The sequence below is a fragment of the Lepisma saccharinum genome, chromosome 12, assembly GCF_977018435.1.
Source record: "Lepisma saccharinum chromosome 12, izLepSacc3.1, whole genome shotgun sequence".
Classification (NCBI taxonomy): domain Eukaryota; kingdom Metazoa; phylum Arthropoda; class Insecta; order Zygentoma; family Lepismatidae; genus Lepisma; species Lepisma saccharinum.
Window position 1 is genome coordinate 38,147,357 of NC_139240.1, and position 22,381 is coordinate 38,169,737.

The 22,381-nt window shown below is 37.1% G+C and overlaps 1 protein-coding gene across 2 annotated transcripts; it reads right to left on the minus strand.

Moving 5' to 3' along the window:
* Positions 1 to 5,265: 5,265 nt before the first annotated feature.
* RpL32 (Ribosomal protein L32) lies at positions 5,266 to 21,313 on the minus strand. Of its 2 annotated transcripts, none has more exons than XM_083132126.1 (4): positions 21,196 to 21,313; positions 11,962 to 12,074; positions 7,738 to 7,890; positions 5,266 to 5,470 (listed from the first exon to the last, which is right to left on the minus strand). In XM_083132126.1, exons 2-4 carry the CDS (start codon positions 12,052 to 12,054, stop codon positions 5,312 to 5,314), a joined length of 405 nt encoding a protein of 134 aa, XP_082988252.1. In that variant the 5' UTR covers positions 12,055 to 12,074; positions 21,196 to 21,313; the 3' UTR covers positions 5,266 to 5,311. The 2 variants fall into 2 exon arrangements, with proteins under 2 accessions (XP_082988252.1, XP_082988253.1); XM_083132127.1 differs by lacking the exon at positions 21,196 to 21,313 and adding an exon at positions 21,045 to 21,160.
* Positions 21,314 to 22,381: the final 1,068 nt, after the last annotated feature.

Here is a 22,381-nt window from a genome sequence, read left to right on the forward strand (position 1 = left end):
ACCGTGATTGTTATAAGTTTGATATTTTGTGAAGACATCTATAAGCTATTCATAGCTGGAGCTGGCATGCCTGCCTCGTGCACAGGATGTTGGGAAACAGTTACACAAGATGGCGGCACCCTTACAGGAGTGCTACAAGCTGGAGCAGAGAAGCGTCGTGAGATTTTTGTTGAGTGAAGGCATGAATCGATCACAAGTGTACGAGTGGGTTGAAAAGTTCAGACAGGGCATAACCAGTGTTGAAGATTCTCTATGTCCAAGTTGCTCTGTCACTGAAAGCAACATTGCTCAATTGGAGGACTTGAAATGGAAGAACCAGCATATTACTGTATAACAATAATCGGGTTCGAATTTGTAAATTAAGATTACTTAGCATGGATGTTTGTTAAGAAAAAGACACAAGACCTGAAAAATGTATATATTAAACTAACTATGCATGTAGGATGTTCAGCTGAGTTCGGTCCAGGTTTGGCCAAAGACTATGGACAATTAAATTCCATAGTCATTGGTCTTAGATCCAAGCCACCTTTAATTTCTAGATACAAAGCAAAGACATTGCATAAATCAAAACACAGTCATTTTGATGTTGTACACAATGATAACTTTAATATATTACTTACGTACTGAAGTGTTACATGTTAAGAGTCGCTGAACAAATTAACATCACAGTGCACGGATCCCAGCCGGCACTGGTTGGAAACAAACTACGACCGCTGTCCGCGGAAGGGCAACATCATACTAAAAAAAAAGTTTGCTGTTATGGTTCCTCTTGCTAAGTATAACTTTCACACTCGATGCAATGTTGCAAGTAAAAACTTATGATTTACATAAAATAATTTGTTTTCGGTAAAGAACGGAGAGAAAAACTGTTTTCTTAAAGTCTGCCCGAACACTGTGTATGAAGATTTTTTTTTGGAGCACTGTTAAATAATACTATGATTCACCTTTTTTAGATCTTGTTCGCAGTAAGGGATGGAGAGGACTGTCTTTCCACCATCAAGTTTTCTGGTATCACTCGACCAAGGGTGGGTCATCCTCTCCCATTGGTCACTTGGCTGTAGTTCCGCCCACCCCGAGGTTGCTTGTTTACGCTATGACACGACTGTGTTTTCACGAGTAAGGTCTTTGCGACCTAAAACACGGTTCGGGTCGTGGGAAGTGATTAGAACTATTAAAAGTATTTTGTTCAATTTGAACCACGCTGCCATAAATTTGGTGCAAGCACTCTAAGTTCGGACATTTTGAATTTGTTTATATGTCTGCTGGGTACCTTAATGTCACAGGTGTGAAGACATATCCTGGAGAGAGGTTAAAGTTGAAATTTCTGTATTCATCACTCTGCCACAGAAATGTCGACGGCATCGCCTCGCTGTCTGCAATCCGAAATTTATGATACTGGCTCTGGATTTTTAAATGCCTCGGTGTACATTTGTTTACTTCGAGGCAGCTGGCTGGTGTCCTTGGAACGGAGTGTCCTTTTGTTTCCTCGGGTCTGGAACGAAGAGCAAGGGATTTGCTCCAGCAGGTTCTGTCAGGTTTACTATTTAAAAGCCTGGAACACTGTGATAAGTTGTCCTCCAATGCATCTCCCAATATTCGGCCATCTGTGATGTATGAAATTTATGTGGTCTGCAGCCAAAAATGAGAGTGGAGGAAGATCGAAGTTCACAGCAAGACTACACTGGCATCCATCTCGGAGTGCAGATCTCACAATTAACCAAGGTTGGCATTGTGCCAGGTTTTTTTTTTTCTTTTTTTTTATAAAACCCAGGCAAAACTGGGTTTTATTTTCAGGTTATGTTTATAAATATATATATTTAAAAAATGAAATACATTTTTCCCTGAAAGTAATATATTAGAACATTCAATTTGTATTGTTTTAGTTCAATGAATCAAAAACTACGAGGTGCATCCAGAAAGTATTAAGTTCCGAAAGTGGCCCCAAGATGGAACGAGTGGTCTGAGCGGGACTCGCGCAGGAGTGGAGGAGAAACACGTAGCCATAACCTGGTGCTTAGTATAGTTTCTCCATGCTAAGAAGCTGTTGGAGTCGTATTTACTTCAGTATCCCACACCCCCTATTTTTAGGAAAAAAATAAAATTGTGGTCGATTATGAGATTGCTCGACTTCTTGGGTATAGAGCTCCTAACCACAAATAACATTTATTCTACATGCGCAAGCAACCCATTACGTTCAATCAATGCATTGAACTGGAGGGAGGGAGGAATCACTGTCTCAATGCAAAGCATTGGAAAGAAAACAGAATATTTACACACATACTAAATTTTGATAAATGAAACTAATCATTTGAAAAGTGTTTGGTTTAATTATACATTTAACTTGATTCTACTTTCACGACATCAATAAAAGATACTCAATTCTCCTTTGTAAGTTTAGTTGGTCGTCACAGGTGAAACTATGTGGCTTGCCCACATAAGAAAGTGACTGATATCTGAAGTGCTACCACATTTCAAATTTATAAGCTTTGTTTGTTCAATATTTTATCTAAATATTTCACACCCTTTTGATTTTTTGTTTCTTGGATATATGTTCGTATTATTTCTGTTAAAAGTCTATTTCTAGCATGATTTGAGAAAAATATCCTGAAAAAAAAAACCTACTTGTACCACATTAATTATTTTCAGTATTATAAGCTTGGCTAAGCCTTTATTTTACAAGTTTTCTCAAACTGTTGACAATTCTAGAACCTCTCAATTATTTAAAGCAATAATTTACAACCTTTTCTGAAAAAAAAAAATTGAGTAGGTTTTTTTCCAAAAATCCAAAATTGGGCTGGGCCCACCCTGCAATTAACTGGATGCCTGGCTCCATGTGAAGAATGTTGGCAAAATAGAAAAAGCTGTTTTGTTTCGAAGAGCGGAAAATCTTGAGGACCGCAATTGAAGATCAGTCATAACTGTCAAGTGAAATTGCTTCGGATGGAAATAAGTGTAGGATCAGCCCACCATATCAGTCATGACATACTGAGGTTCCGGAAAGTGTGTGTGTGTGCAGATGATGTGGTCTGGTGTCCATTGGTGTGCTTTCGCTCCATGACAATGCTAGACCACACACTGCCAGTGTCACATTGTCTACCATCGAGGACCTAAAGTTTGAGACTTACCACCCTCAATATTCACATGATCTCATACCTTCACGTTTCCACACCTTTGACCCACTGAAAGATGGACTAAGTGGATCAAGGTTCCAGAATGACGACAGAATGGTTCCAGTGCAGTGCAAGAGTGGTTACGCATGCGTCCAAAAGAAATTTTTCCCTGTGGAATCAGTGCCTTTTATCGAGTGCTGGCGTAGGTGCATTGTACAGTGGGATCCATGAGTATTACCGTGTAAATTGTCCATTACTATATTCATTAATTTTTCTCTCGCATCCTGTGTGTTTTTAAGCGACGGATTTTTATGTATGCTGGTGCAGAAGTTGCCAGCAGCTTGTTTTGAGTTTTCTTTTAATTCTTGAAGCTCTTATTGGGTCAAATAAAGTGCACAAACATGGTGATGGATAATTTGCATGGTAATAACACTCATGGATCCCACTGTACTAGTGGGGGAACTATGCTGAAACATAGTAGTTCTTTTCGTGCTTGTAATAAATATTCGTTAAAACATATTTCCGGTTATATATTCAATGAGCCTTGTACATATTTATTTTTGCCAAAATATGGAGTTCAATATGGACTTAAAGTTGTACAAATTTACCTTTTTGATAATATATGCAGTGGCATGCCCAAGGGGGGGTTGATTGGGGTTATAACCCTCCACTTTCGCCCAGTATTCCTAAAATAAGAACGTCAAAGGTAGGAAAATATGACAAAATGAGGGCTGACACCCAAGAAAAAGTATACATAACCCCTCCCTTTCGAAAATTCTGGGCATGCCACTGAATATATGCTACATAAAATACAATACACTTACACTGACATTGACTGTAAAACAACAAAAATTGTGCTTTCATTTTGTTTCCAAAACAATGAATAGAAAAAAATTGTTGTAAGTGTTCTAACGTAAATTTTATTCTCTTAAGATGAATTTATATTGACTAAACTGCACACAATATCGCAAGAAATAATGAAAGTTTATTTCAAATTTGTCGGTTATTTGCAAGAAATTCACCTAACTCTTTCAGTAATACGGGGGGATGTAGTTATTGCACAAATATGGAGTATATGCTGAGATATGTTTTTAAATATGGAAATAATATGTAACAATAACTAAAATATGGAATATAAATACTGAATTTTTCGAATCTTCATGTCATTATAAAAATGCTAAATTTTAAAGCTTTTTCTCTGATAAAATACGAAAAGTTAATAACTGCCTGAAATGTAAAAAAACACTGAAAACATTTTATGCTCGATAATAATTAGTCAAGTAGTGGATCAAGTAAAAGTCTCCCCATTATTACTATAATTCAGAATCAAGCGGGTATATCTATATTAGTTCAAAATAGTTATTTTATAGTAATTATTATTATTCCACTATTAAAGTTTTACCAATGACCTGACCTTTAAACAGAATTTTCTCGTGATGCCCATGCCATCATGGCCATTTCTGAAAAACACAAACTGCTACAAAGGCTGTCTATGATGTAGTCTTTTCTATGTAATAAAAACAAGATATTGCTACAATTATCAGGGTCTTCTTCCGACTAAAGGTTATTGCCCACAGATGCTGGAAACTTGCAACCTCTAATCTCAATAGGGCTGAGCATGACGCTTGCCGGAGCTAAATGAAGAGACGCGGAATTACACGAGAGGGCATTTGGAGAGTCGAACGGAAAATTTCCACCCTAGAAACATAATACATCTGGCACTGAAATTCCAGGCATTTTTCTGTAGTGGGCATTACACCATTTGATTTCAATAGAAGTAGACAACAGAAGTTCTCTTCGCATCTCAGTGGGCAATATGCTCTAGAAACAAGAGAAAGAAAAGACCCCGATATATGGTGGAAAGTCACGTTTATAGTGTTAGTGTCTTTTATGTAAATAAATACCACCTTGGACAGCACCTTTAGTGTATTTCTAAAATGGAAACAAGCTTCATTGTGTTACCATAGGGTATTTCTGCACTGGCACAAGTATAGTTGCCTCCAACAGATACACAAATGCCTGAAAATTCCTTGGACAAGAAGTTTTCAGGTATGCTGAGTTCTGGTCACACAATCATAGAAGAATGACAATTTACTGTAGAAATAATTAAATTGCGTTGAAAGATTCAAAAATTAATAAAAAAAACAACTTTTGCACCTTTTTTGCAAATTTTATTTACTCCTGTACACAATCAATGCTTCTTATTCATTTTCTTCACTTCGCAAGCGAGCATTTCCGTTGACGACTTTTATGGAAAGTTGTTGTGCTCTTTCAACGATGGAACGCCTCTTCTTAGATGACACAGCATGGGCAATCTCTGCACAGAATTTCCTGTTCTGCATCATAAGGAACTCCAGTTCCTGCAAAAACAAAACACAATTAGTGGGCAACGAATTAATGTTATTGTGTGCAATATTTTTTTTTACAGAAAACGTAGAAAACGTCATGGAAAATTCAGACCACAGGATGATCGTAAGGCAGGTGGAATGATTCTGCATGAAGCAGTAACCAATAAAAAAAATGGCCATCCAAGGTTTACAGTGAACACCTGAGCAAATGCAAGAACTTGGCAACACAGTGCTCAGACGTCCTCCTTAAGCCATCGACTTGTTGCTAGAAATTTCTTCAAAAAGTGTACATTTGATTTTCATTGTACTGTGAACTACGTAAATGGTACACCCTTGTATGTGCACTTTCACTATTTTTCAGTAAAGTCCTTATTTCATTACATCAGACTGGCTCTCTCATATCCTACTATTTTTCTCAACCATGTGTGTGTGTATGAAATATATAGATATAGACAAACTTCATGAGAAACAACAGGGCAACCTACATAATTCCAGTCACAAACAAAAAAAATATTAACTTTTTTAACCATTAAGAAAACTGACCAATTATAGACAAGATGAAACTTAACGAGTGAACTGTATCTTAAGCCCCTATCACACGGAACTGGATTTCTAGTAGGAACGCTCTAGTTGACGCTGGACTGGCTACCCATTTGCTAGTTCTCGCTTCACACGGTACTTGTTTCACCGTACTTGTCGATAGTCTTTCGTTCCCATAATGGCGGCCGCGCGAGATGTAAACAACGATCCACTTCACACTTTTAAAACACGATAACTATTCAACCGAGAGGAATATCGCTTCATATTAAATGGTTTTAGGTAGAGAAGAACGGCACTGATAAAATACATACTTTACAACGTTTACTCTACACGTATGGAAGAATATTTTAGCTTTTTCAATTGTAAACATGCCTTTCGTGCTGTATGCACTCTGAAACCACAGACAAAAACAGGCTACTTTGCAAACTCACAGATTATCTTCACATGGCCAAACTTTATTCTGATTGGCTGTTCCACAGAATCTAGTCGAAGAAGTTAGTAGCAATTAGAACATGTCCTATTCCTCAAAACCAGTCAAGCAGTCAGCCAGGCGGCCATAATTTCTACATAGAAAGTCAGTTCATCGCCAACTAGGGCATTCCAACTAGAAATCCAGTTCCGTGTGATAGGGGCTTTACACCATAATTTGGTCATAGCTCGCGATGACCTATGGGGGAGAAGGTAACTACAGTTCTAGAGCTCCTATAGAGACTAATTCTGACTGTAATCCCCCATCCCCCTTAATTGACAGATTTCAATGTTTTATATAACATAACATAAAATGTGTTACACAACATTTTTCATGACGCTGATATGATGAAACCACAACTTTATAAACTTGTATGTGAAAACAAACCCAATTTCAAGCAATACGAAATTGACATGTTGGCACAAGTGAAATGCCATACAATAGTGAGATTGCCAGCATACCATTGCGATTTTAATGCAATAGAACTTATATGGTCACAAGTCAAGGGATACACTGCCAAACATAGCACACAATTTAAACTTTCAGCCAACGAATCGTTGTTAGAAACATCAGTAAATAAAGAAACAAAGGATAAATTGAGCAAAGCTTGTGCACATGTTCATGGTTTCTGCTAGAAAAGACCGCAATCAGGAAGCGCGAGAAGCAGGACAGGTTGTAACAAATGCAGTATAGAATGTGTTACAAAGTTATTTATGTTAAGTCTTCCCTACGGTAACTCCGTAACAAGAATTAATTACTTTTAATCTAAAGTATTATTCATAAATAAATAAAATGTTTTAAGTTCACGTTTCAAAATGTGTAGCTTTATCTTAGTTGGATTCGTGGCTTCCTTGGCCTGTATTTGCAAAATAATAATAAAACTTTGTTCCTGAGAAAAAGAGGTTGGAGTCTGAATTATTTTTAGTTTTGTCTACCCAAGCATGATGCTTTTCAATTCACGTTGTCTAGATGTACATCAGCCTTGACAGTGAAACCCCATGTGAAAAACACTAGAAAGTTTACCCAGGGCAGGTGAAAAATAATAACAACAACATTAAGCATTTGTTTGTGTTTCGACATCATTAAGATGTTAGCAGAAATGCCAGTTGTGCTATACACACTTCAAGGATTAAGTTATGAATTCACAACATGGACAGAAAAAAAAGACAAAAGAGTGCATGTCCTCACCTGCATTACAACTCACTACCTCTACCAATATATTTACCTACTATACCCTACAGGCTAGTACAATGGGGAAAACAATACTTACTCGTACATTGTGTACCACAACCTTTCTAAAACCATCGGGAAGCATGTGTTTGCACCTCTTGTCAGTTCCATAACCTATGGTGGGCATCAGATACTGGCCCTTGAAGCGTCTTCGCACTCTGTTGTCAATACCCTTGGGTTTGCGCCAGTTTCTCTGCAAGGAAAAGGTCCAATATGTTATATTCTTAATAATAATAAATGCATTTAAGTTTTTTCAGGGTAGGGGCCTACCAGTTGGCCATTTCTAGATACTCAAACATCCTGCCAGATACTAAACAGGGTGTCTACACTTCCAGACGTTTCCAGACCAAAATCATCCAAATGCATGGCTGGAAGATCACAATATTATAGATAAAGACACTTAGAGTTCCACTTAGTCAAGTTTCAGAATATTCACTTCCATGCAAATGTAATAACGAGAAGGGAAACTCAAGAATAATTGGTGGTTGGGAAGGGGGAGGAAAGCTAGTCAATATCAAGGGTGAGCCAGTATGAAATTCTGGCTGATACCAATAAAATTTACCGATACTGATAACTCATATTCTACCAATCTGATATAACATTTCAAATGGTCCTTGAAGCCTTGTACTCAAGGGGTCCCCGAGTTCGATTCTCGGTGGAGGCACACAGTGGTTCGGATCCCACTTTAAAACTGTAGGTCCAGTCCCGATTAGCATTACTGTGCATACAGTGGACTTAAAACAACAATCTATCCAATCCAATCAAATGGTCCTTTATTATTTTTAAGAAAGTATGACAAGGAGATTATTCATAGAAATTATAACAAAATGGCAGAATTTTTAACTCAATTATAAGATATTTATGGATATATCAGATCGATAATTTTAGCGATAAACCAATACACCTACATTGATAGAATACGGATTAATCTGTCCCATCCCACATATTGTCCCATCACATATTGACTGTGATGAAAAAAAAATCATTTTTTACACAAAAAATCTTAACATTTATAGCATAAATAATACATAATTTGGTACAATTGAGAAATATATGTATTAATCATAATAACTATCTATCAACCCCCTCCAGTCTCAAACAAGGAAATAGTCAATTCCAATAGCCACTTAATGTAGTAGAGTTCTAGATGAACACAGTTCAAAACATGAACTCATTTTCTACACTATAGTTTATGCACAACCAATTTAAAATTTCTTGCTTCTGCATTTCTTTGTTCACAAACATATTGTTAGTGAACTACTACAAAAAAGTCAATTTTCCAGAAAGACAAGAAATTCCGAGACTTCCAGAGTCATAAGACACCTTGACTAAATTCTTTCCTCATGGCTTTGTTAATAACATCAATCTGCCCACACCCAGATGGAAGGAGGAGCTAAAATCAATATTGCCATCTACACACCTATCTGGTCATGTGCCAGAGCACAAGGTGATCTCACTTTGCCACACAATTGAAACAAGATGTATGTACAGGATGGAATATGATTTAATCACTAGGTTTATCCGGATATTTTTTTTAGAACTAAGGAAATTTCACACCAAAACGAAAAGCGAAACATACCACTTGAGGACTTCACAAATTGAATGCAGGTTTATGTAGCCTGTCTTTCTGTTACAGACTGAGACTTCTCTCATCTTAACAACATAAATAACCTTTCTTACACAATTTTAACAGGCAATCAAAAGCTAAACTTTTCGCACACATTATGCAACACAAATTAAAAGTTAACTGAACTAATACTTTTTGATACAACAAGGTGGCCTGCAATCTTTATTAATGTTTAAATAAAGGGTGAACTTCCCGCACCAAGTGATAAGAGTGTATATTTTTACCAGCATTTTTTTAATAAAGTACTTATGCTATTATATTCCACACACACTTTCAAAGTTTTGTAAGTAAAATCACTCACACTAACTACAAAGAATAACATACAACAATTAATTAGGACTGTTGTTTCTGATGATCTCCTAGAGACTAAACCTAACTACGTACCTTACCTGGCAACAGGGTGGATAAAAATCACGATTTTCATTTTTTTTAAAAAAAAAATTTTTTATTATTTTTAAAAAAACACACTTAAAATTGCTGGCATAGTTTTTGGCACCCTACATGTAAGTAATTTTTTTTATGGAAAGGCTTTTTCTACACTCTGTAAAGAAAAAATAGCAACACTTGCTTGGATATGGTTTTCACAAGATTCATTAACCAAAATGATTTTGTACATGAATTCCTGATAACATTACAATGCATATTCGCAATAAGCAGTCCAACCTTAACTACATACGCCACAGTTTCAGCTTATTGACATGACTATAATGAATTTATATGCATATACGTGGGTGAATCAAAATGTAAGTTACACCCTCCCGTAAAAAACAAACAAAACACATTAGAAAGAAAAAATATTGGACGAAAATGCATGAACATTTAACTTTTTTCGACAATCACCAAGGTGTTCCAAGCACTTTTCGTATCATGCGACCAATTTTTCATTTCCATGTGTGTAAAAATTCCGTCCAATTTTTTTTGAACCACTGACACTGCTTCCTGCACTTCCTCATCTGATGCAAAACGCTGACCCCCAAGGTCTTGTTTGAGAGGACCGAAAAGGTGGTAGTCACAGGGTGCCAAATCGGGGATACACGCTGTTTCTTCTTCCCAATACCCACTTCGAGCAGTCGAGACAATACAGTTGTATGGCTGACTGCAATTCCAAGGTCATCTAATTACAGTAGCGAGTTGGCGGGACTCATTCCTCGATTCTGCAGTGCTGCTGTTTTCATTTTCCGATCTACTCTGGGTGATGATTTCCTTTTTCTTCCACACTGTTGCCGAAGTGAGGATTTGTTATGCTGGCTTTGCTTGTGAATTACTCTTCCAGCTGTTGAATGGTGGATTTTGAGTATTCCACCTATATCCCTGAGAGATTTACCTTCGCTGTGCAAAGTAAGAATTTTGCCATGCTTATGTGGTGACAAATCACATATCTTATCTTTACTTGTTTAGAGTCCACACACAGCAAGAATATCACACAAAAGCAATGCTACACAACAACAATACTGCCCCTTGACACTGTACAATGAGAAAGCACAGAACAGTCACTAACTGCTGCTTAGCTTGACCTACACATCACAACTACAATGCAGAATTCTCACAACAATAACTGACGAGGTGCTTTCAGCACCATCTGGCGAGAATATTACTCATACACAAACATTGACTGGCGCCGTTCAAAACTATGGTTTTCTGTGTAAAGTTACTGTGAGAATTGAGGTGTTGCTATTTTTTCTTCACAGAGTGTAGTAAACGGCTTTGTAAAATATTTGAACACTTTGATTAAAGCAAATAAAAAAATGTAAATATACACTTTTCTGTTTCTGATATTACATATATGAACCTACTATGGAAATGTTTCTTGAGTATGTTAATGGAACGAAAATAATTTCAGTAACTTTTATGCCAATTCAAATTCAAAACATTCTGGATGTACTCTATAATTGTAACAAAATATTTTTAAAGTCCTTGTAGCTGAATTTTGGAATCTTTTTAAAATATAGTTTCCAAAATATCAGCTACCATGTTTATTTAGTTTAATAATAATGACACTATATAAGGTTTAACATGATTAGTATTTTGTACATCTTTCTACACAAAATGTTTGCTTTTTTTGCCTATAAAAATTATTGAATTTTAAATCTAGTTTGTAACTTACATATTACATTTCCTTTCGTATGAGCTTCACCCCATCAGTACATATATTTTGTTCCCTTTCTTAGAGCCTAATAAACACTATTTAATGATTACAAGGTAACTGTACTTTCACCAAATGTGATTCTGATATCTACAAAATACGTAAGTACATTATTCCATAATTATTTACTTCAAGAGATTTAAATCGATCCACTTTGCCTAGCAAGCAGTGCGAAAAGAAAAAAACATCTTGCTAAAGAAAGTGGGTGTTTCATAAATCCCGACACAGTGACAAATCTTGAGACCCAGTAAAACTAGCATAGAGGCTAGTCACTGAAAAATAAATTGTGTTCAAACCCACAAGATAAACTGGGCCTCAATAATGTCAACGTTTACATTCTGAAATACTTTGCAAAAAGCATCAATTCTAATTATGAACACCCAGTAAACTACAAGGGTTGTAATGATTTTACATAGATACGTGAACACAATTTCATTTAAATCTGTATTGGGGGGGGGGGGGGGGAGCGGAGCATACAAATGAATTCTGCTCACCTTAATTTTCGCATAACGATCGCTTTGATGTCTTATGAACTTCTTGGTTCTCTTCTTAACAATGGTTGGTCTGTACACTGGTCGAAGAGGCATGTTGATCCTTTATTTCAAAACTGAAAGAGAAAGCAAAACCAAGTGATTCAAACAGAAATTATATACTAGTACTGATGTTATCACTACGTATTTTTTTCCCTTTAACTGATGAATTTTTGATATATTGCTACTAAAATACCATACAGTTTATTAAACTACTCGTTAACTGCTACTTGATCGATAAATTCATGTTAATTAAATTATCGGAATAACTATTTTCACCAGATTTTAAACTGCTGTGCCTGATCTACAACCTGGCCTAGCCTGTTACACAGATGTGTGTATTCTTTAAGTTGTTGATGTGTATGAAACTTAAGTCTGTGTGCATTTATTTTTGAGCAGGAAGCAAGTCTTTTTTCTGCACGCCATGGAGCTGGAAATATATCGCATATGTTCTGGTATGGACTGATGCTGGTTGCTGATATGTTACATGACATTAGTATGAAGGGATATTATGTTCCTAAATGTTTTCGTTGGTAGGTTAGGCAGGTCAGGTTTAGGGCTATTAGCATTAAAATTACTTCGGTAAATACTTAACACCTGATCATGTAATTTCTGGTTTTCAGCACTTTCTGCTATTCTCACTACCTGGTGACCGTAGTAGTTACACCCACTTTAAATTTAAAATAACTTCTCAGCAGTAAGCTCAACAACACTGCCAATGAATATAATGAAATAAGATAAAAGACAATGCTATGGTATGATTCAGGTAATTATTTTGCTGGTGAAAAAAAAAACCCACATGCTATTTTCACCACCTAGTGAAAAAAGCCATAATGCTATTCTCACCACCTGGTGAAAATAGTTGCGGCCTATAATAAAATAACATGAAACTAACAATATGGATTCCTCTCATATGCATCTCTTTGTGAAAATATGGGTATTAATAGAGAAGATATGTAAATTACATAGTTACAAAGTTCACCGACTGCACCGTAGGGTGGGCCCAAAAATGTTTTGGGTACTAATTTACTATTCATCGGACATATTTCTTCATTTTTACAAAAGAAACTACCGTGCGTTCATTTCGATCTTCAGCCGAGAGATCGGGAGAAGCATGGAAGGCGGCGCTGACGGAGATGCCGACATTTGCGGCCTGTAATGCCCGCTTATTTTTATGGACATATGCAGACATTTATATAAATATTGCAAAACGAGCACTAACCTGTGTTATAAGAGTACGGTTCTAATTTTAGTAGTTTAGTGGATGTATGTGCTGATGATTTTGACACGCCCATCTCCTGTGAAACACGGCGTAGAGGTTTGTTTGGAGAACGTTCTAACGCTGCACCAATTTCATCGAGTTTTGCTTTAACGATCCAGTGTCTCATAATTTAAGGACAAGATGTGTAACCATATCTCTATATGAAGGTGAAACGCCTGGGAATTTCTGTACAAATTGCCTACACACGTCTCGACACGAGTCTGTTTTCACGTAAGTGTCATACATAAAAATTCTTTGTTCTAACGTGAACCTTGCGGCTGGCATTCCAATAGTCTCACTGACACAACACACATACTCACTGCAATAACACAAACAAGTAACGGCAAGTAACCAAGAATAACACTCTTGCGCACAGTACGAAATTAACACGCTCTTGGTTTACATCTGCTCGCCACTATATTCACAGCTCTTGTCTTCAACTAGTCGTGAAGGAACAAAGAACTCGAGCTCGGAGATTTCGGATTGCAAGGAAGCTCACTAAAACCATTGACATTTAACGGTTTCGTCTGCAGCGTAATCTTGATACAGTGTTGCACATTCGAAACCTCCTAACGATCCCCGTCGACACAAAAAACTTTGAAGGATATAAACTTAAGCAGGACGTTACTGGTCAAAACTATGATTAAAATGTTTTATTATCTGTGGCTCTTAACATCGTTTCTAAAGCGTATTTATTTGTGTATATAAGGGCAGAACTTCTTGCAGAAGAACTTTTGGTGTTATAATACAGTTTAGAGCTCGTTTTGCAATATTTATATAAATGTCTGCATATGTCCATAAAAATAAGCGGGCATTACAGGCCGCAAATGTCGGCATCTCCGTCAGCGCCGCCCGCCACGCTTCTCCCGATCTCTCGGCTGAAGATCGAAATGGACGCACGGTACTTACAGTAATAAGTTCCTATAGCATTGTCTAACATCTGGAAGGTGTTTTGTGTGATGTGGGAACGTTTCATACTAGAAATTCATGTTCTTTATTGAAAATTAATTCTTCGTCGGGCAATAGCGTTTGGCACGTACACCTTCGTACACCATCACACGTCGTGATTGTGTTTTGTTCACGTTCATTGGGTATCCAGTGTTTCCAATTATTTGTGTTTGCAACGAAACATGACGTGTCGTGGATGTGTAATGAAATTCGTACCGGGTGTGAAGATCCAGTGGATTTTATAATTTAATTGAACATGGGATTGTGAAGAAAGGAAAGGGATGTGGAAAATATGGCAGTGAATGTAAGCTACTCGTTAGAAGGAATGGGCTGTTGGTATATGCCTAATATGACGTGTCGTGGATGTGTAGTGAAATTCAGGTAAGTTTTCCGTATCCTGGAAATGGATTTCTTCAAATTTAAGTGTTTGGGGCTCATATGGGGGCAGGTGACTCCAGCCAATTTCGAACATGTCTTTAATAACAGGGACTCTATAGAGAAAGCCGGGTAGCCGGAGCGGAGGATGGGCCGTGGGTAGTATGTCAATTACCCCAGGAGCGGAGCCAGGGTTGGCATGTTTAAAACAAAAGTGTTTAAAACACTTTGTTTTAAACGTTTAAAACACAGGGCTTTGTTTTTTTACAAATGTTTTAAACGTTTAAAACAATCTGTTTTAAACATGTTTTTTTTACAAGTGTTTAAAACACATTTTGGTGGTAGATATTTTATAGTCTGTGATAATTTTTTTGTTTGGCAACCCTGTTTTTCATTGAATCTGTGTCAATTAATCCGTTCTTTACAGGTCTCACTTATCGCACAACACTTGAGCAACCTTATGTTCTGACGTCACAGGAGAAAGCTTTATAATTTTAGGCTAAATGCCTATGTTGTTAGGTTAGGCAGGCTAGCAATGTATGCACAAGGTAGCAAGATTGTTGTGCGACAAGAAAGACCCGTGCTTTACTGTAGAAATCGAAACCTCTCAGTTCCTTGTTTCGTATCGTCCTGTAAGTTTGAGACTGGTGGAAGCTTGAAATGGAAACTAATATCTAAGTACACAATGCGTGATTTTGATCGTGACGTGATTTTTTTTCTTTTGCGATACGATTCATTGGTTTGTATAACTGAATGAAGCGCAGATGCTTACTTTTGGAAACATAATTTTGTACTTTGAAAAAAATCATCTGGAGAATCTATTATGACACTGCAGGTTGTTTTCTGCTATATAAACTGTTCAGGCAGCAGGAAATATTTCACCGTGATTTTTTCAGGACGAGGATAGGAATTCTATAATATTTAGTTTCTTGAAATTTAGATGAATATAAATCCTAACCTACTTCAGTAGTGGCGGAAAAAGGGGGGCTATTACCCACAACTTTTGTCCCTGCAGTCACGGCCGCCGACTTGTCAAAATTATTGGGGGGGCTCTCTGATCATTGAAATAAATTATTGAATGACTCACTCTCTCCCTTTTTTAAGTTTTGGCCACAGTGTTCGGAATCTCATAAAAGTCCGATCCGGACTTCGGGAAATTATTTCCCGAATTTTCGGGATCCCGTGCAGTCGGGAAATACCGAATGCTCATTTGAAAATGTCGTTATTTCTCGACGTTTTCTGCATTGTCAATTTCTGGAACTTACCGTAAATTGTTAGTTTTTAATCCAGAAATCACTTAAAATGAAAATGACGTGTATAATTCGAGATTTTCAGAGCTTCGGGAAATTTTGAACATTTCCCGACTCAGTAGGGAAATTGAAAATTTTTCCCGTCCCGCACACCCCTAATAAAAGCCCATGAATTCCTCAAAAATGTCATTTTTTTATTCACAGTTCGAATGCAGAATATTAATTGTCCACGGTTGGATATGTCACAAGTTTCGTCAACCATAATAGCAAAATATTCCCGACTTTTATTATCTGCTACCACGGAGCGCAAAACAGATCTCCCTAATATATCAATGATCTCGTTCTGAATGTCATGCGAGAGCCATTTGTAGCCCGAACGTCCCATCCACTACCCTAGTTCATGCACATCGTCTTTTGAAACTCATGTTTAGTAAAAATTTTAACAATACTCATAATTACATACTTAGTATATACTAGTAATAAATCATGCGTTTTGCTGTCTCTGGTCATAGCCTCCCGAAAGTTGATGGTTTAGCGGTTTTAGTCCACCAAAGTTGATGGTGTAGAAAATTTTAAATGTGTATTAAAAGTTAAGTTCATGTGGCACAGTTCAGAGTAAACTTTACAAGAGAAGCAAAATAATACATTAGATCTTCTTAAGCAAAATTATTTGGGTGGCTCTGCCCCCACATTGTTAATATTGGGGGGCTCGACCTCCCCCCTTAAGCCCCATGGAGTCGGCGCCTATACCTGCAGTAGAGGTGTGCGAGATCCCGAAAAGTCGGGACCGGGATCGGGAAAGAAAATTTCCATCCCGATCCTGACTTTCCGACGTTTTGGGATCCCAAGCAGTCTGGAAATTCCGAATGGTCATTTTAAAACGTCGTCAATTCTAGACATTCTCTGCATTGTGGTTTTGTACCAGAAGTGCAAAAACAAGCACTTAAGATGGAAATTACATGTAGAATTCGAGATTTCAAGAGCTTTGGGAAATTTCGAACATATCCCGTCCCGAAAATTTTCCGACTTTTTCGGGAAATTGAGAATTTTCCCCGTCCCGACCCAAAAAATTCTGTACCCCCCACCCCTACCCTGCAGTATGGTAAACCTTATCTCCAAAGGTAAATAAACTGTCCTTGTCGCCATTGTACTCATAAAAATGAGTATTTTTTCTCTTTAACGACTTTAACTATAATTTACTGGGAAAAGGTTGAATTTGTTTTGTTTAAAACATGTTTAAAACATGTTTTTTTAACTCATGTTTAAAACTATGTTTAAAACAAAAAAAAACATGTTTTAAACAAAAAAAACAGTTTGTTTTGTTCTTTTTAAAAAAAACACAAATTTTGCCAACCCTGGGCGGAGCACAGAATAGGTGGGAAATTTGGACCCAAAAATTTCAAACGAAAATAATTTTTTACTTTAAATTTCCCACCAATTCCGAGACGGATAGCCCCACGAAAATTTACAATTTTCTTTGTAAAAGAATGCGAAAAAGTTATATAAAAAAAAAAAGATCAGATGAGCTTTATTGACGGGTATTTCTTAGGTTCCAAAGGTTGAAACACTGCATAATGAATGAAAATCGATAAAACACAAGCACAATGCGCGATTATGTAGGAAGGTGTATGAGCCATATTGTGTCTCAGGCAAGCGAAAAGACTAGAGAAACAAGCACTCGTACTGTGAAAAATTGCAATTACTTTGATCAAAGAAACGTCAATACACCTTAACGAATGTTCCGCCAAGCAGATAGGTATGTACGAATGTTAAAATTTGACGAAACGAAGAAGGTATTGGTGTCCGACGAATAGTAAATTTTTACCAAAAATTGTCTCGATTGATCAAGATTATTTACCAGAAGCGAAGATATAGTACAAGCAATGCAAGCACTGCTTGAACTATTTAAATGTTACTTAATGTTGATTGCCTTATTTAGTTTCTATCACTATTGATTTTGTGAAATTTTACGGCTGCAAACTACCTCAGCAGCCCGTTGGCAAGCAGCACATCCTCTGTTTGCAGCCACTGCAGGGAAATCAATGCTTCCGAACACCATATGGCGAAGGGTGAATTGCTGTTGAAGATGCAGCCCTGCAGTATACGAAGTACAGCTGAGCTTCATTCAGCTTTTCAGCTTCACAAAAATTGCAGAGCCCAGCAGAAAGAAATTCTATAGTCTGCAAACATACAAGTGTCAACATGTTTTAAGTTTTACGACTTGTAAAGTGTGTCAATAACGTTGACGTTCAGTGCCAGCACTGGCGAACATTGGAATTTGCAGAACAGCCGACTGTTGTCCCCCTGCCTCAGTCACCTGTGTTGACAACTATAGTGGAACTACGAGCAAAACAACCTGCGCAGACCCGCGAGTCATGTGCACCGTACCCCCGCGAGTAAGGGAGGGGGAGAGTTAACCATGCTTCCTTATGGGCCGAGGTGGAGGGAAGAAGGGAAAGTTGGGCGGGGACTTCTCGTCCCAAGGTTTTTTTCCTTGTGGTCGATCTATACAACCAAATAATTTACACGATATTCATCATGCGTGTACTAACTAACTCTCTAGCCTTCTTGAACCCGAAGTTTCATGGCTGCAGCAAGACAGGCCTTCCATCTGTCCCTATCGTGAGAAAGATCTATATACTCTTTTCCATCCCTACAGATTTCCTTTAGGTCCATTTCAACATTATACCTTCATCTTCGTCTTGGTCTTCCGCGTGTAGCTACATACCAACAAATTCAAGAAACTGGTGTTTTTTGGAAAAAAACAAAAAAAACTTGGATGTAAAGAAAGCAATGAAAGTATCTACTGAGAGCTGCAAATAGCAAACACGTTAAATCCTGCATGTTATCAAATTCAAAATACTATTTAATTATATTATTTTTTTAAATTATGTATGATATTAATATACATAATTAAAAAATCTACTGGTGCATTTTCTTCCTGGGTAAAACTTCGACACGGTCCCAACACCTATCACTCGTTCATTTCATCACTTAACATTCGTATTTACCTATTCTGCATTGCAAAAGATTCTTCCAGGTGGTATTTTGCCTTTTATAATTTGAATTTTTCACATTACCAGAAATTATTTCTCTTCCTTTTTCGTTTCCATAAGACACAATATGGCGAGACAGCTTCACTAGCGTGGTACATCATCATTGGGTATGCAGTGTTTCCAATCTTGTCAACCGGAAAATCCCCATGAACCATTCACGGATAGCACCAATTCATGAATAGCCCCAGAAACCAAAAAAGAATCCCCACAAACAATGCACGGCAAGGTTAGGTTAGGTTATGTTAGGCAAACATAGTTAAAATTGTCATCTTCTTGCTAAAAACGGTGAGCTTGGAAACACTAAGAGGGAGTTATGTCATCAAACATTCGCAACATTTTGTTAAAATAGTGCAAGGAAATGAAAAACGCCAATTGTGTTTCGAAGAGATAATTCTGTTTAAAAAAATACTTTCCCGGTGAAATAGATTGCACGATGAAAGATAATACCTCAACAAACTTCTAAATGCTACAGAAACTCATTTTCGTACGTAGTTACTTGTGTGAAAATGAAGAAATCCGTTGGAACAGTGTCGAAGTTGTAATAGCCTATGATTCCGAAGCTTAATTTAACTTTAAGCTTAAAGTCTGTTCTTTACTCTCCCATGAGCAATAACTTTTCCGAGGTTAGTATACTTTTCTGTTAGTTTCAGAGCTTTTCAAAACATTTATTGGTAACAGTTTCATGCATCGGAGACACATTTCTTCAATTTTACACAAGAAACTACTTACGGAAAAGAGTTTCTCCAAGGTTTACAACCTTCGTCGATATATATTCTTCCTAAAACTTCATCCTACAATGCAGCAGAACAATAAATAATCACTTTTCATGTAATAATATTGCGCATTTTGTGAAAATCGACAACATCATGCCGTTGTTTCCAAGATGTACCTGCAGATGGCTCTAGTGTCGGAAGTCACGCGATCTCGCTAGTGGAATCAGGGTTTCCAAACGCGTGATTTTTTTCGAGAAACGCGATTTTTTCTTCTTCGAGAAACGCACGGTTCTTTGTCGAGAAAGGAAAATGGTTTTTCGATGAATTTAGGGGTGAAATGGGTGCTAATGGAACCTAACCTAACAGGCCTAACCTAACCTTGTGTGAATGGTTCGTGGGGCTACCCGTGGATGGTTTTTGGGGCTAATGTGAATGGTTTGTGGGGCTATCCGTGGATGGTTTTTGGGGCTAACGTCAATGGTTTTTGGGGCTAACGTCAATGGTTTTTGGGGCTAACGTCAATGGTTTGTGGGGCTATCCGTGGATGGTTTGTGGGGCTACCCGTGCATGGTTTTTGATCCCCGGTTTTTTACAACTTTCATGCACAATAGAGTTGGAAACATTGATATTCGAAAACAAAAGAAGCGTTACAATTCGCAAAGCAAGCGATATCGCACCGTGACGTGCTTTCCGTAGCATTAAGGAAAATGGTTTATTTTAGCAGAAAAAGTGTTTGTTTTCGTGCAAAAAGCATATTGACACCTTCCACTATGTTCCGCAATACATAATTGGTAAGTACAAACCACGAGAAAGACAAAATATCAGATTTAAATGTGTCTCCGATGCATGAAACTGTTACCCATCTATTTGCGTGGGAAGAACGTATGGTTCAAGCGTGTTCCTTTTTGTTTGGCGTGTTACGAATTAACCAAAACAAACATGGGTATTTCAAATTGTATACGGGAAGTTGTAACTAATAGCAAGTATTTTATTGTATCGATATAGTGACCAAGAATTTTGAAATATGAAGCATGGTCGTGGATATGTATTATTTCAAATGGCCTTTCATTCTTAGGAAACTTGGGGGCAATGGGCTATATACACCCAACACCTTTATTTTTTAGTACTGCATTGCTTGCCTTCTTAACACCATTGTTATTTACCATAGCACTAGGCTAATCGCTATGAAAATAATAATAAATGCTCTTTATTAAGCGGTCTGCCACCTAACCCTAATGTATCCATCATTCGAGGGTAGACTGTCGTAAACTAAATTGCACTGAAATTTGAACCAGTATATTGATTGCAATTTGTGTTAAAAGAGCTTATTGAAATACCATTCTTGCCTTATTTACATACAAGCATTGATAGTTTGTACGGTAAACAACAAGTAGAATACGAATGTTGCGTCAAGAAAGGGCATGCAACATGAATTTAAACTTACGAAAACAAATATATTTATACTTTACGAGAGTCACGACCAATTGTTACAATGTTATATTTGTTAAATTTATGTACACTGTTTCAAAAAACTACTGGATGAAAACCCAAATTGTCGATATGTTGAAATGTGTACATAGATCAAGAGAACTCACCTACGTGCAAACGGCCATCTACAATCACGGAAGCGGAAATTGTTAGCCTCAACACACTAACTTTTCATTTCTTTCAAAAAACAAATAATTTAATATTTATAGCAAATTATTTTCATTATAATTATTATTATTACTAATGCAAAAGTTACTTCTTAAAAACAAAAAGCATCTTTTATTAATATGAGCGGTAGGTGTGTTGAATCAAGAGTTCGTGCTATTTCCTGTACCAGTGTTGCCACATGAAGAGAAATGAAATTCAAACCGAATGTTGAGCAAAATGGGAAATTCGATAAAAAGTACTACAAACATTCAGAGAAATATCAAACAAAATCACTCAGTCCAGCAGGGCGATTCACGAAAATGACTACAAAATCGAGTCTACAACGAAGTAGTAGTTTTTAGTAGTAAAAGATGTAGTAAAGTGCGATTCACGAAACCGTCTACTAAGAATCGACTACATCTTTAATTGTCTACAGCGCACGGCTACAAGGAAAGTGGTGAACTTGGCGAAAATAAGCAATATCTATGGAAATAATCGATATTTTAATCGATTGTTGTGCTATTTTCTTGACATTATCGATGCATGTCGTACTTCGAGATTCCGAGAGTTGTTTGTTTACGCAGAATGCACAGAAAACTAGTTTAGTTTGTTAAAACTGCGAAGTAATCGTAATGTACGCGTAACCGCAAAGTAATTTGTATAAAGTGAAAATACTCGTTGAATTAAAGCAATTGTGTGTAAATACACGAAATTTAATAACAGATGCTATGTTTTACCTTACCTTCTACTGTATGTCACTGTTGAAACATATGCGGCAGAACTAAGGAATACTATTTTTCTTATGTGTTGCAATTGAATGATGCAAAATGTAAAGGCAACTGATTTTTCATGATTGATTGATTTAGTTTATTGGTAACACTTTACTATACCGGAGACGGAGTTCTTCAAATTTACACGAGAAAGTACTTGCTCAAATCATTTTCTGTAGAGTTCTTGATGTTCGGGAATGTAGTTTTGAACCATTTTAATGCGAAAGCATGTGGTTTTCTACGAAAATCTATTTCCAACGCGCTATTGCTGCTGCCGCCATTTGCTTTCTGCACGAGAGCACAATACCCTCTCGTATTTTCCGTATATGCTAAATTGAACGAAAGGAGTGCTAATGGAAACTAACCTAACAGGCCT